Source organism: Lacerta agilis, chromosome 14, assembly GCF_009819535.1.
Source record: "Lacerta agilis isolate rLacAgi1 chromosome 14, rLacAgi1.pri, whole genome shotgun sequence".
Lineage (NCBI taxonomy): Eukaryota > Metazoa > Chordata > Lepidosauria > Squamata > Lacertidae > Lacerta > Lacerta agilis.
In genome coordinates, this window is record NC_046325.1 from 13544072 (window position 1) to 13559335 (window position 15264).

At 43.7% G+C, this 15264-nt stretch overlaps 1 protein-coding gene across 2 annotated transcripts in view; it reads right to left on the minus strand.

Annotated features, from left to right (window-relative positions):
- The window catches only part of LOC117058682 (caspase recruitment domain-containing protein 8-like), a 32127-nt gene extending 18755 nt beyond the window's left edge, over positions 1 to 13372 (minus strand). The window contains exons 1-3 of one of the 2 annotated variants that reach the window (XM_033170010.1): positions 13205 to 13372; positions 12059 to 12303; positions 10244 to 10372 (exon numbers count right to left, since the gene is read on the minus strand). In XM_033170010.1, the coding sequence (XP_033025901.1) occupies positions 10244 to 10372; positions 12059 to 12256 (327 nt within the window). In that variant the 5' untranslated portion in view covers positions 12257 to 12303; positions 13205 to 13372. Of the gene's footprint in view, positions 1 to 10243; positions 10373 to 12058; positions 12463 to 13204 lie in introns of those variants that run through there. The other variant, XM_033170009.1, reaches the window with a different exon arrangement.
- Positions 13373 to 15264: the final 1892 nt, after the last annotated feature.

A 15264-nucleotide genomic window follows, 5' to 3' on the forward strand; every position in this document is an offset into this window, starting at 1 on the left:
CCTCAGGGTTCAATTTTATCTCCTTTGCTGTTTAACATCTACATGAAACCACCAAGTAGGACCATCCTGAAACAGTTCAGGACCACAATACCTCTCCCCATATAAAGCAACCAAGATCCTGCATTCATCATCTTCTTGTGCCTCTTCCATGAGATGTCTGGAGGGAGGCAACATGAGAACGGGCCTTTTCTGCTATGGCTCCCCACTTGTGGAATGCTTTCCCTAGAGAGGCTTGCCTGGTGCCTTTGTTTAGGCTCTGGGCAAAAACATTTTTCTTCTCTCAGGCCTTTTGCAATTTTTTGTTTGTTATTATGGTATGTTATTATCAATTTTAATATATTAGTAAATACGTTTCTCATTTTCAACAGAGAGAAGAAAAGCAGTTATGGATATTCTGCGCAAATTAAATCTAGAAAAGCATAAAAGCAAGACACTATGCCTCCAAGAAGTCCTGAAAATCAGTTCAGGGAGCTTGAAGGAATTCACACCTCAAAACCGGGGAGATTTGCCTTGGCATTTTCTGAGGAAGATATTGGCTCTGAATGTGACAGCCAGGAGCACCAGCTTCAAACAAGTTGTTTCTGATGATCAAGTACTTAGAAGAAATGAGGGGAATGAGAGGATTGATAAGGACATTTTCTTTCCTCTTGAAATGGGTGAGAGTCATTCTGTCAACCCCCTTGATGTCCTTTGTGCTGTTCTGCTTTGCTCTGACAGTTTCCTCCAACAGGAGATCTTCTTCAAAATGTCCATGTGTCAGTTTGCTCTGCCTCTGCTCCTCCCTCCCTTGGAGACTCCCAAGTGCACCCTGATGCTCTGGGCCATGAGGGACATTGTGAAAAAATGGAGGCCCCATTCCTTGGCTGAAAGCAGAGGCTTTAGGGAGGACAGCCTGGTACTGACATCCATGCCGACTGTTTCCTTCGTACGGATGGGGAACTGTAACCTATCCAAGTCCAAAGTCCTCAATGAGTTCCTCAGCCCTTCCCAGCAGCATAATGATTTCTTTCTACACCGAGATATGGAAGGTGGGAACGTCCCTCGGGAAATTGCTGATGGGCTTGTAGAGATTGCCTGGTATTTCCCTGGAGGACGGACGAACACAGATCTCTTCCCAGAGCCAGTTGCTGTTGCAAATCTCCGTGGAGATGTTGAGTCTCACTGGGTGCAGTTCAGCTTTTTAACGCAGGTCTCCTCAGCCGTCTTCATATTTGCTGATTGTATTGGCGAGAGAGAATATACTCTCTTGTCATCACTGAAGGACTTGTCAACTCAGTTCTACTTTATCTTGGAAGGTCGCAGTAGAAAATCTGATTGTACCTTGGAGTTCTTAAATAAACTGGCACCAGTGTTTAAACTTGACAAATCACATATATTGGTAAAGACTGCCACGACGAATAAAGCTGTATTTGTAGAACACCTTCGAACTGCAGTTGGAAAAATAATGGCCTCAAATCCTAAGTGTGTAAGTGTTGATAAGATGTGTACAACTGCCCATGAACTTACAATCCAGGTGGATGAAGACCACAAAGAATGTCTGGATGCCCTCAGATGTGCCACAGAAATTTCAGGAAAGATAAAAGATGTAGCAGTTTACAAGAAAGAAACACTGATACTCCAAGGTGATCTCTGGAAAAACCTGGCCAAAGTGGAGAAAGAACTATGCAGAATGGAAAGACAAGGGGACATGCCTTTGGAAAAATACAGATCAGAATTGAGAGGCAGATGGTTGGAACTGCGTAACCAGCAGAGTCAATGTGATCTCACCATTGGTTTGATTAATTTCATCAAGGGCATAAAACATTTGAAGGATGCAGAGAGGAATTACTTCTTGAAATGGATGAAGTTCAACCTGGACCATATTGCTAGGGGAAATCTTTCCAAGTTACGTGCTGACTATAAAGAGAAATGCAAGAAATTGGGAGATGATGGGCGGAAGATTGCAGAGGTCGACCAGTTGATATCGTCCTCATCCTTGGGAGTTGAGCATTTCATGCGTGAGCTGGGGCAGTTTTATGAGGCAGAATGCTCAATGGTTAGTGAGGGCAAAATAGCTAAAAACAAAAGGCAGTTTGCCCATTTCCCAAGCATTGCAGCTGAACTACTGCTGGAAGGGTTTCCCCTGGAGCTCATTGATGGTGATGCATCCAATATTCCCCTGCAGTGGATAACAGATGTTCTGAATAAACTCAATAACAAACTTAGGGGGCAAGCCAAGATGACGGTGATAACCGTTCTGGGGGTGCAGAGCACTGGGAAATCCACCCTTCTGAACACCATGTTTGGCCTGCAGTTTGCTGTCAGCAGTGGGCGGTGCACACGGGGTGCCTTCATGATGCTTCTTAATGTCAGAGAGAATTTGGTTCAGGATCTTGGCTGTGACTTCATCCTAGTGATAGACACAGAGGGCTTGAAAGCCCCTGAACTGGCCAAACTGGAAGATAGCTATCAGCATGACAACGAGTTGGCCACTCTAGTGATTGGGCTGAGCGACATCACCATTGTCAACATGGCCATGGAGAATGCCACTGAAATGAAGGACATCCTACAAATTGTGACCCATGCCTTCCTCAGGATGGAGAGGATTGGGCAAAAACCCAACTGCCAGTTTGTTCATCAAAACGTCAGTGATGTTTCTGCACATGACCAAAACATGAGGGACAGGAAGCACCTTTTGGAACAGCTGAATGAAATGACCCAGGCTGCAGCAAAAATGGAAAAACTCAATAGGGATATCAAGTTTTCAGACATCATGGATTATGACCCAGAAATGCACAATTGGTACATCCCAGGTCTTTGGCATGGAGTCCCACCCATGGCCCCAGTTAACATGGGATACAGTGAAAAAGTCCTTGAATTAAAGAAGTACATATTTGAATTCATAAAGAACCGCTCATGTAAAATACCTCCCAAGGACATCCCTCAGTTTATTGAATGGGTGAAAAGTCTGTGGAATGCTGTGAAACACGAGAACTTCATCTTCAGTTTCCGAAACAGCCTCATAGCAGAAGCTTATAACCAGCTTTCCATGAAATATTCTGAATGGGACTGGCATTTTCGCAGAGAGATGCACCTCTGGGTATCTGAACAGGAAACATCAATACAGAATGTTTCTCCCGATGAATTTGATACACGCAGTTTGCAAAGTGAGCTTCACCAGAAGCTGCTGGCTGGAGAACAGCAGATTCTGGAGAATTTGAAGCAGTACTTTGAAAGCAGAGCAGCAAATCTGCATTTGGTAGAAAGGTACAGAGAAGATTTTGTCCGTAGTGCTCACAGCCTCAAGCAAGAACTTGAAAGTTATTCTTACAACAAATGTCAGGAAGCTGTTCGCATTAAAAAGGGGCTTCACAAGATTCACTCTCTAGAAACTGAATTCTTGAAAGTAATTGAAGGCAAGGTTGATGGGCTACTTAAAAAATGCCGGGAAAATGAAGATAGGTTTGAAGATCAAGAACTGGAAAAAGAGTTTGAAAGAATGTGGACAGAAACATTGTCAGAAATATCACCTGCTCCCTTAGAGAAACGACAAATATATGAAGAGGTTGAGTTATATCTGAGAAAGGAATTGTCACATCGAGGAAGTTCAGTCAATGTAAAAGTACAGGGAGCAAAATCTTTGTTAAGCTACAGAATGAATACTTTTCAAATGAAATCTGAATATATGGATTCAACATGGTGGTGCCATATGAAATACTTGTTTGCAAAAAAGGAGCATTTGCATGAGGTAGAAGAACTTGCCCACTCCTTGCTGGCTAAATGCAGTTTGTACATTTGTAAAAAGGTTGATTCCAAAGCAGACTATGATGATACATATTGTGGTGAACTTTTACAGATTATCAATGAAATCGTTCAACATTCTGATGCTCAGAAACTTCATCTAACAACATGCTTTGAGGTGGATCTGAAGCTTCACATTTTGGGGGAAGCAGCTCATGAATTTCAGAAGATGCATGAAGAGTTTATTAAGGAAAATGATCCCTATATACGCTTAGAGAAACTGAAGCCTCATTATTTCTCAATTTTCAGAGATCTTTATCTGGAAAAAGATGCCCAGCAAATCAGAGCCAAGGATTTTTGTGACCAGTGTCTCCATCCTGCCCTTGTGAGTTATATAGACAAAAGACTTGGGATAGAAATAGTAGATGATATTCTCAACAGTGCACAGTCCATTGGGTACGCCAGTCGGAGCTTCTTCCAGTTTACTCTCCTGAAGGAACTGTTTGAAGAGGGCAATGTCGACAGTTATGTAGAATACATTGGGGCTTATGAAATGTTTGTCAAAAACTGGATTCAGAAACAAATTTTGGATTACTATGCAGAGAATGAGTGTCTGGAGAAACTGGAGAAAGAGATTCTCTCTGCGATAGTAAAGAAAATTGTAGAAACGCTGGAAAAATTAAAGCATCAAGATATTGAGACCGTCTCAGAATTTTTGGACAGTTTTTGCAGAGAAATGCAGAAGGAGTTGGTCATTTCTAAGGAAAGTCTGTTAGGGGTACAGTTTAAGAATGCAACTGATCCTGCACAGTTTTCTGCTTTTGTTGAAAACTTCCTTGCCGATTTGCAACAGCAAATATTATCTAAATATGATTTCCTGGATATCCAGTCTAAACTCTCCAAATTGCATGTGAGCCCCCAGGATGAGATCTTCAAGCGGGTGTTTGGCTGTGGGAAGCAGTGTCCTTTTTGCAAAGTCCCCTGTGAAGCTGGAGGGAGTGTTCATCAAGAGCATTTTGCAACTGTCCATCGGCCTCAAGGACTGGGAACATACAGAGAAATAGAGTCAGAAAAGCTTGTTTATAATATCTGTTCAACTTTCGTGGCATCCAACACTCAGTTCAAAAATCCGGACACAAATTGGGAACTCTATCCATTCAAAGATTATCGTGCATATTATCCAGACTGGTGCATCCAACCAGATCCCAGTATCAATGCTTCAGATTACTGGAAGTTTGTTTTGAACAAATACAACCACGATTTTGCCAGAGCGTATGACGCTAAACCAGCTGATCTGCCAGCGGACTGGAAAAACATTACTGAAGAACAAGCACTGAAGGCCTTAAAGGACATTTATAATATGAAGTGAGCATTCTTATCTTGGCAGAAGAGAAACATGCTTCTTCTTCCCATGAAAGTATTCCACAAATTATGCAAATCTTAATAACGTAGAAACGGCCCCTTGAAAGTTAAAATGGATCTCTTTGAAGGACCCCTAACACTGATAGATAGGAATGCAGAACCCTATTTGCCCTAAGTCCCTGGCTGGATGTCCATTTATTTCAGTGTACCTTAGGTTTTGTGCCACATGTAGTGGATTGTTTTCAGCTAGTCGTGTCTACCTGTATCACTGTGTCCATCTTCCCCGTTCAGGAGCACATTTATCCCAATCTCGTTTTTCTTAATCCGGAACATATTATTTACCCTGAGCAGCAATCTTTCCTCTTCCCCTCCATTGTATTAAAATACTGCTGCTTACTTGGAATTTGAAATTCACCAGGTGATGGCAGCAGTACACCTCACCCCCAACACAGGCTCGCTCATAGTGGGGGTTCTTCAAATGATAACCTTGATTCCCTTCCTGTTTATTATTATTACTCTCTCTGTTATCATGATAATTGTAATTACCTAGTATCTACTCTCACGTTTGGAAGAAAACTTTTGTCTGGTAGAATTTCTTTAGTAAGCTTTATCCTTTAGGAATGGTGGAGTCTACCGATGCTGATTTTCACTTCTATTTTGCAATGACATTTATAAACATGATAGTAAAATGGATGTCTGAAGGTATATCACGTCCAATTTCATGTACTTGTCTACACAAATGCAATTATTCTGTAATGCATTGCCTTGCAATGAAAACAATATTAATAAACATATATTTTTTAAAAAATTCTGCCACTTAAAAAACCCATTAGTCTTTGACTTCTCTCTGGAAGAATAGACTGTTTTCACAGAGACACACAAGTCATTTTCAGAGTGCCTTGATTGGTTGGGTGGTGTGAAGAGATTCAGGTCAGTTGATCTGCTGATGCACCACTCCAGATCCTTCTAAGTCTCCCAGTTAAGGCCATTTATCTTCACTGCTACAGAACTGCAATACAGATGGGAGAGTTCAGAATTTTAAATGGACAAAGAAGCAATCAGTTTAGAGATCTTTGAAATGCAGGCAGACATCATCCAGATGTAGAGAACTATCCCCTTTCAAACCGGGTTTAACCACATGGGCATTTAATGTGTATTTTAAGCTGGACGTGTCTCTGTTCTTTGGGTGTTGTCCTCTTGAGGTCTTACCAGTCCAACAATTTTTTTCCACTGTAAATTCTGTTCTTCCCAAATCAGGGAAAATCCAGTAAGGGAAGTGTATGAAATATAAAATTGTTGCCTGACTGTGAATATCACAGTGGGTGGGTGGCATCTGGTGACATTTTTTGTGCTGCCATTTATCACTCTACTGTCTAGGTCCATTTGTTTTAGTGTGAGCTACATATCATAGAATGTAGAGTTGGAAAGGACACCGAGGATCCTCTCGTCCAACCTATGCAGCTGTCCCACACAGGGATCACACCTGCACCATGCTCTTTACCAACTGAGCTATCCAGGCTCAGTTAGTATATGCTGACAAGTCCTCACTCCTGTCAGCAGTCGTGGCAGCATCCTGCACTAACTGCAGCCTCCAGATGAAGCGTGAAGGATGCCCCACATACATCATCATCATCAACAACAACAACAACAACATACTCATATTTCCAGAGCCATTCTGGGAGGCTCCCAACAGAATATTAAAAACACGATAAAACATCAAACATTAAAAACTTCCTTAAACAGGGCTGCCTTAAAGTGTCTTCTAAAAGTCAGATAGTTGTTTATTTCCTTGACACCTGATGGGAGGCCGTTCCACAGGGCAGGCACCACTACCGAGAAGGCCCTCTGCCTGGTTCCCTGTAACCTCACTTCTCGCAGAGTGTAGAGTGCATTGCAGTAACCCAGTCTTGAAGTAACCAATGCATGAACTACTATGGCAAGGTTTTTCCGGTCCAGAAATGGCTGTAGCTGAGGAACCAGTCAGTTGGTAAAAGGAATTTCCAGCCACTGAGGCTACCTGAGCTTCAGACCTGCATCAAGAAGCACCTCCAAACTGTGAACCTGCTCCTTCAGCGTGAGTGCAACCCCATCCAGGGTAGGCAGCAAACCAATTTCTCAGGTACAGGAGTTACTCACAGTGCCTCGGTCTTTCCAGGATTCAAGCTCAGCTTGTTTCCCCCCAACCGTTTAAACCACTGTGTCCAGGCAGTAACCCAGAGACTGAGCAGCCTCTTCTGGTTCAGATGTTATGGAGAAATAAAGCTGAGTGCCTTCAGCATACTGATGGCACCTCAGCCCGAAAAACCTAATGTCCACTCCAAGCTGCTTCATGTAGATACTAAATGTCACTAGATATAAGTTAGCGGCCCCTGTGGCACCCCATAGCGTATCTGTCAGGGGGTCGAAAGGCCCTCTCCTAATTCTACTCTCTGGGCTTAGTCCTGAGGGTAGGCTTGGAACCATGGGAATAAAGTGCCCTCGATTCCCATTCCCCTGGAGGATATCATGGTTGATGGTATCAAAAGGCAGCAAGAGATCAAGAAGCAGGAGCAAGGTAGCACTTCTGCTGTGTTACTCTCCGCAAAGCTCATTCATCAGGGTGACCAAGGCCGACTTGGGGGCTCATCCACATTTCTGCTTGTGCCATGATTAAACAGCACAGGTCCAAGCAGTTTTCCACTTGACCAGCGCTTTCTAGGCATGGAGCCAAGTGGTTTCCCACTTGGCGCACTCCTTCCAGAGGGCAAACCCCCTTTATGTAGCGATAGAACAAATAGCAATCCAGGGAAAAGTCAAATTTCCATTTGCTCCGGTTTGAGCGCTAAAAAGAGGTTTCCCCCAGGGGAGAGCAGCAGGAGAAAAGAAAATGTGGATAAGCTCTCAGTCCTGGAAAGGATCTACGTAATCTGTATCCTTCAAGAATGCTTGCAGCTGCCCCACTGCAGCCCTCTCCACCACCTCCCCCCAAAAGGGGATATTTGCAACTTGCTAATAGTTGTTTCATTCCAAACCATGGTTGTCCTCATCTCCCGTGCTGGGGAATGCAAAAGAGACAGTGACAACACCAGTGAGTATAGTTTGATTCATTTTGGAGGCTCTTGTAAATTATCTTAAATCACTTCAGTTATTATTATTGTTTATTGAATTTATATACCACCCTATACCTGGAGGTCTCAGGGTGGTTCACAGAACAAAATAAAAATAAAACCACAAAACCACAAAATATATAATCAAAACAACAACCCAATAACACCCCTACGCAATGACAGTCCTTTCCCCTTAACTCATGTTGAGTTCCATGAGACGGCATTCCTTTTTCCTTACTCCTTTCCAGTGAGGGCAAGGAGCTTCTGTGCCTCATTCCTGCAGTTGATGGCTCTGAGGACATCGGCCGTCACCTGCACAGCATAATCTTCCAGGTAGAAACTCAGAAGGCGCTGGCTTAAGTCCACCACATCTGCCTTCTCCAGTGTCCCTAGGGGGATGTTGTTATAGCCCTCCCTGATGGGGAACTCGTGGAGCTTGAGCTTGAATCTCTTGAGATCGTCCTCCTGCAAGTTCTCCAGTGTGGACATCAGGCAGTCTGCGATGGTCTTCTCCATTGCTCTGCAATGTCACCCCCAGCAGCAGAGAAAAGCAGGCACAAAACAAAAGAGAAGCTCAGCAAATGGACCTGGGAATGAGGCAGATCATTGGAAGATGCTGCCAACTTCCACAACTAGGAATGACACTGAGGGGGAGGGAGAGAGGTCAGCTGCTACATGGAGCTGAAGCGGGATAAAGTAAGTCAAATGACCTGTATTTCCACATTATACTGCTACCTGACCATTCTAGCACTGGGAGAGCTGAGAAGCAGAATTCCCTTCATTAGCTCTGCAATGGGTGTTCCAATTATGCACAGTGTCTCGGAACGTAACCCCCACGCAAATCAGTTACTGCTTGTGTTTTTATTTGTTTGTTTATTTCTTAAAATGTAACCCTGCAAGTAGGAAGTGTCTGGTTGAGATGTTTCTTTGGGTTCTGTTATATTTTGCTGGATGCCGCCCAGAGTGGCTGGGGCAACCCATCCAGATTGGTGGGGTAAAAGTAATAAATTATTATTATTGTTCTTTACTTTGCCACTGGGGCTCTCTCCTAGTTGAGTGTGTGTTCAGCCCCAGCTTTTTAATCTAGGTACCCAGCCATTTTCCTCTTGTTAATTTCCCGCCCCCCCCCCCATGGGTCACAGGAATTAATATATTTCCCCATCTCCTTCAAGAAAAAGGTTTAATCCTCACCTGCCTTCTGCACCGCGGCCTGAGTCAGTTCTCTGGGATGGTGTATGGGGCAGTGAGGAGCCACAATCACCTGGAAGAGAGAGAGAGAGAGAAAGAGGATATGAATGAAGCAAGCAGGAACTATAAGAAACTGATGGCTATGGGAGATGAGTTATTGGGAGCCCATGTCCTGGATTCCTGTGGCATGTCTAGATAGCTGAGTTCAGCCAAACTTTAAAAACCTAGGTGTTTTTAAAGATCTTGATCTGGCACCAAAGAACATGATGAAGCCGGGTCAGCTTGTCTAGGAAGGCTCGTCCATGACATTACAAATGTTACTTTTTATTATTATTCTGCCATGTGTGTAGTGCTGTGTCACCAGTTGCTCTGTGCCCCCTTGGGAGGGAGGTGGGATATAATTACAGGGAAATAAAACTTGCTTACCTTGTACTGGGCATAGAATAGAGGAATTCGTCTGACCTGGATCCAACTCTTCTGCAAGAGAACAGGAAAGAGGCAGTCAAAGCGGGAATGTGGCTGGGATGCCCTTTGCCATCCTGCTTCCCAACCTATGGTCCAACCTTGTGATCTTCCCTCACTCAAAACATACCTCGTTTCACGTCAGCCTTCCAGATGAGTTTATTTGTCCGCTTCTCCACCAGCGTGAAGCTGAACTTCTCTTGCATTTGCTCAGCAGACAGCTCCACGTACTGCTGCAGCTTCTCGGCATCCTGGTATCGAAACTTCACTTCCTGCGGGAAAGCGGGAAACCTTTGTAGATGTGAATGTGGCTTAGCCCCACCTATGATTCCAAGAGAGTCCAATTAAAGGGCGACCAGGGGTCCTGGTGTAGTTCCTTCCCATTCTCTGCATTGACAGAATATTTCATCATCTTTGTGTCTCACCTCAGGCCAGATTGTGACATCGTCTAAGGTCTGCACAAAGACGGAAGTGCCAATCTTCAGACTTATCAGGGTCCCAGGGGGTTTCTCTATTCTCTGTGAATGGCAATTTGCTTCATGCTCATCAACAGCCTGGGAAGGGCAAACAAGGACACTTTTGAGACATGCAAAAGAAGGTGGCTAACTCCTACAATACTGGGTCCCTTTCAAATAGGATGAAGGGCATTTGGAGCAGAAGCTCAGCTCTTTTACTCGAAGCCCCACAACTTTCTTGGCATTGTTAGTAGATAAGGCAGGGATAGGGTGCTGCAATCCCGATGTTATTGGTCTTCCTTTGGCCCCAGCCAGCATGGGGCAGGGATAATGGATGTTGTAGCCCAACAACATCTGAAAGGACACAGGTTCTCCATCCACAGGAAAACTAAACTGCTTTGGCACTAGAAACTACAATGTGGACAGGAGATTTATAGGCCGCATGAGAAACTCAAGTTGGGGCTCTTGGATTGGCTACCTTGAACTGTGACACAGCAACCCTGGGTCAGTCTCCTGATGAGACAATGCAGTAACCCACAGAAGGAATTATACTTCAATATTACCATGAAACATAAGGCAACATTTCTAGGAGCAGTTGAAATTGATAAGGCAAAATAACAGTGTGCTTTATCTCCAACATTGCAAACCAGGAGGGATGTTTTCCTCAAAGAGCTCATAAGTACAGTGTTACCTCAGTTTAAGAACAGTACCGGAAGTAGTGTCCCGGTTTGAGAACTTTACCTCAGTCTAAAAACGGAATCTGAATGCTGGAAGGGCACCAGCGGCGGGAGGCCACATTAGGGAAAGCGCGCCTCGGTTTAAGAACAGTTTCGGTTTAAGAACGGACTTCCGGAATGGATTAAGTTCGTAAACCAAGGTACCACTGTACCAAGTCTAGTCCTAAATGAGCTAAGGGGAATTTGCTCTTCATGAAATGTGTTTTGTCTGAGGGAAGCCCCACTGGCTTCAGTGTAGCATAAATATATTCCATTTTCCCAATTTGGCAACAACTGCTGACAGGTTCTCTAGGCAAGGCCTTTGGCCGTTAGCAAGGAGACTGCCAAACAAATGAAAATTGTTTATTTCAATATTGGAAAGTTAACTTTTAGTAAACACCACTGTTGTTGGGAACCAAAGTAACCTTGTGAAGGGCAGCTGATAATCTCACCTCTGGTGGCATTTTTCATGTCGGCTATAAGTTTGTGCTATAAGTGAGAGCTGGACCATAAAGAAAGCTGATCGCTGAAGAATTGATGCTTTTGAATTATGGTGCTGGAGGAGACTCTTGAGAGTCCCATGGACTGCAAGAAGATCAAACCTATCCATTCTTAAGGAAATCAGCCCTGAGTGCTCACTGGAAGGACAGATCCTGACGCTGAGGCTCCAATACTTTGGCCACCTCGTGAGAAGAGTAGATTTCCTGGAAAAGACACTGATGTTGGGAAAGATGGAGGGCACAAGGAGAAGGGGACGACAGAGGACGAGATGGTTGGACAGTGTTCTCGAAGCTACCAACATGAGTTTGACCAAACTGCAGGAGGCAGTGGAAGACAGGAGTGCCTGGCATGCTCTGGTCCATGGGGTCACGAAGAGTCGGACACAAATAAACGACTAAACAACAACAAGAAGTTTGGTAAATTAGCTGAAGCCCAACTAAAGCAGTTCACTAACAATGGCACATCCTGGTGCATGATTTTTGCATTGCTATTGTGTCATGATTAGTATGATCAAGCAAATGATCCAGGCAATCTAGAATGCAAATCAAACTTGGGGGTTCCCGCTTACCTTTATTAGGGAGGGGTCATTGGGTAAGAGGTATAGGTGGAATATTGGCATTTTGAATCGAAGTATCTGATAGAGCCGTGCCACGGTGTTGATCTTTTGCTTAAACATCTTTTTGAAAATGATTCCAAGGGAAGAGAACTTGGGGTTTTCCAGCACAGCATGATGAGGCTCCACTCGGTCTGGCTTCTCCAGCTTCATCTCCCCTTTGACAAAATGTGCAATGTAGACCCCGGAATGGTCTTCAGCTAAAATGGAGCGCAAAGGAAGCATAGACAAATGTGTTACAAGTGTTGGCTTGAGTCTGGGGGACAACAGGGCTGGCCCAGCACATTGTGCCACTGAGGCAAAACAGAAAGTGCCGTCCTCATGCTGCCTCATCCCCAACCCACATCCGACACTGCCTACTCTGCTGCTCCCCCCTGACAAAAGACAAGAAAAGGGGTTGAAAAAGGAGGTGTTAAAAATGGCCTGCAGGGGGAGGAAGCCAAAGCAGTTAGCGGCATGGAGGAAGAGTCCCAGGCCTGCCACCCCTGAGGCAATGGCTTCACCTTCCCTCATGGTTGGACTGAGTGACAAAACTCATCACTTCAACCTGCCTGCTTCATGCAAGTATTTATGTTGTCATCATCATTCTTCTCAGTTAAAGTTGGTTTATGTCATTTTATGGAACAATATCCTCTCAAGGCAGCTTGCAAACAAAGTATGATAAACCACGGAAAACAATGGGAATAGCACAGTTAAAATATATAGTGGAACTTCAGTTGTCGAGTGTAATCTGTTCTGGAAGACTGTTCAACTTCTGAAACGTCTGACAACCGAGGCGCAATTGCTGGTTGGAAGAAATGTGAAAAAATGGAGAAATGTGCTTCGGAAGCTGTTTGGCTACCATGGTGAGTTTGAAAACAAGCATTCACTTCCGGGTTATCAGCATTCAAAAGCCGAAATGATCAACTTCCAAAGCGTTCGACAACCGAGGTTCCACTGTAGCACAAAAATGATACAAGACACAGGAAAGGCAGGACTATTGAGCCATGGAACCAATACCACTGGCCCCATAGCGTTCTTAGCCTGTCAATGAAAGTTATTCCTGTTTAGGATCTCCTCTTACGGTTATACACTTGGAAGATTTCCTTCCCTCCACCATACCTGAAAGAGACAAGAAGTGAGGGATGTGAATGGCTGTCACAGCCTCTACTACATCCACTTGAATGTTGAACAGCGGGCCAGCAACATGCAACTCCTCAGTGCTCTGTTCTTCCAGGAGCTTCAGCCACGAATCAAAGTAGTATGTTACCGTCACAGCTTCTCTCACCTCATATACAAGATCCGTATCTCCACAACGGAAGGAGCCAGCCTCTGTGGAGCGCACTCTGAATGGCACAAAGGGAAAGATGAAAGGGGAAGCGGGTTGAAAATGGATGAAGAGAAATTCTTCTGCTGTTCTAATCAACATTTCTGCAAGGAGACCCTTCATATGCTGAGTAAGGAGGCGAAAAGTTTAGGGAAAGAAATTGCCTGTGTAAACATTGCTCTGTTGCATTCAAACATTTTGCCATAGAGAAACACTTTCACTAAGAGACAGCCTAATAAATAAAAAATGTTTGCTTCTGATACCGGAAAGCTGACTTTAAAATGCTTGAGTAGGTGCAAAGCAAACTGGATCGTAGCTACTCACTGTGTTTTCACCAGTGTTTTGGTGTCTGTTAGCATTTCAGTGAAAATTCTCACAGCAAATACAGTATTCTACAACATGTACCCCTTTTTGCTCTAAAAACTGGACGTAGCCCCCCCAAAAAACTTCTTTAAAGTAATTGGGAGAGACTCAGGTGTAAAAAAGTGGACCAGTCACCATCGCATCTAGTTTGCCCCACAGTCAGCACTCCTGTTTGTTATTTGAATGGATCAAGAGCTAGAGAAAAACAGGACTGAATGAAGATGGGGAACATTTATATTTGTTTGTTTTAGCTTCCTTATTTGCTTTTTTCCGTAATGGCCCAGGGCAGGTTACAATAATGAAATGTACAATTATGAAAACAAAACATTTAGAACCATGAGGTAAGGAAATGTGTAAAAACAGTTAAAACACACATATTTTATTTTATTTTAAAAACTATATAAATATTTTAAAAATCCATATACAAATGCATTTGAAAGTACTTCTAATACAGGTGAAGACTGAGATGAAGATCTAAACTCTCTTTGGAGGAAGGTCTTCAGAGCTACGTCACCTGTCCAATGTGTAATGGGAGAGGATTCCAAAGGGTCAGAATCCCAAAATTCAATTCACAGTATAAACTGTTCCCTGACGTGATAAATCCTTAAAAGATCTGAGAGAAATTTCACTCACCTGTATGCTTCATCACCCCTTTCTGAGTCCCAAACCACATCTGGTTTGATTTTTTCTGGAAGCTCCTACAAGAAAAAGGTAACCATTAGTGTGGATGCCAGATCTTTTTTCCCATCTGAAAACAGGGCATTCTTGTCTGTATCTGACACCCCTGTGACTCCCCATTTACGCTTGTCCAATATGTGTGAGACTGTACATGCACGCATCATGCCGAACCCAGAAGTGACTCAGAAACACTGTAAAAAAAACCACATACCTACACTATAAACAATAATTTAAGTTTCACCACACCACCCTTCCTCTCCTCTCCCCGACCTTAAACTAAACTCAACACTAACGTCTCATAAGAAATGTAACAGATATGTAGAAAAGACTTTACAAAGTGAGAAAAAAAGACAATGCACGTAATTTGTAAACCAAGAAAATCTTTAATGAAAATTATTTTAAAACGAAACGCCATAAAAACATCACAAAAAGGGGCAGGGGTAGAACTAAGTGTTTGTAGGCTTTTTCAATTGGTGTTCCAATTTTACACCATTTCACAAAGGTGCATGGTGCCTTGGAACATAACCCCCACGTAAATGGGGAATTGCCTGCATAGGACTGCTGCAACTCACACAAACTCAACGTTTACCCTCCTGTCCATGCATTTGGAGCCAAGATGCACCCAAAGAATTAACTTCAGGAGGCACCTGTGGAGAGGCTGACACCTGAAGTAGACTAATGCAAGCTGAATGCACATTAATGGCCTATGTTTAAAGCACAGGAAACTGCAGGAGGATTACAGGTGGATGACGACCACATCAGGTGGGCCCTCTCAGGACTGGTGCTAGGGCTTCTGGTGCCCTAGGCGAGACCA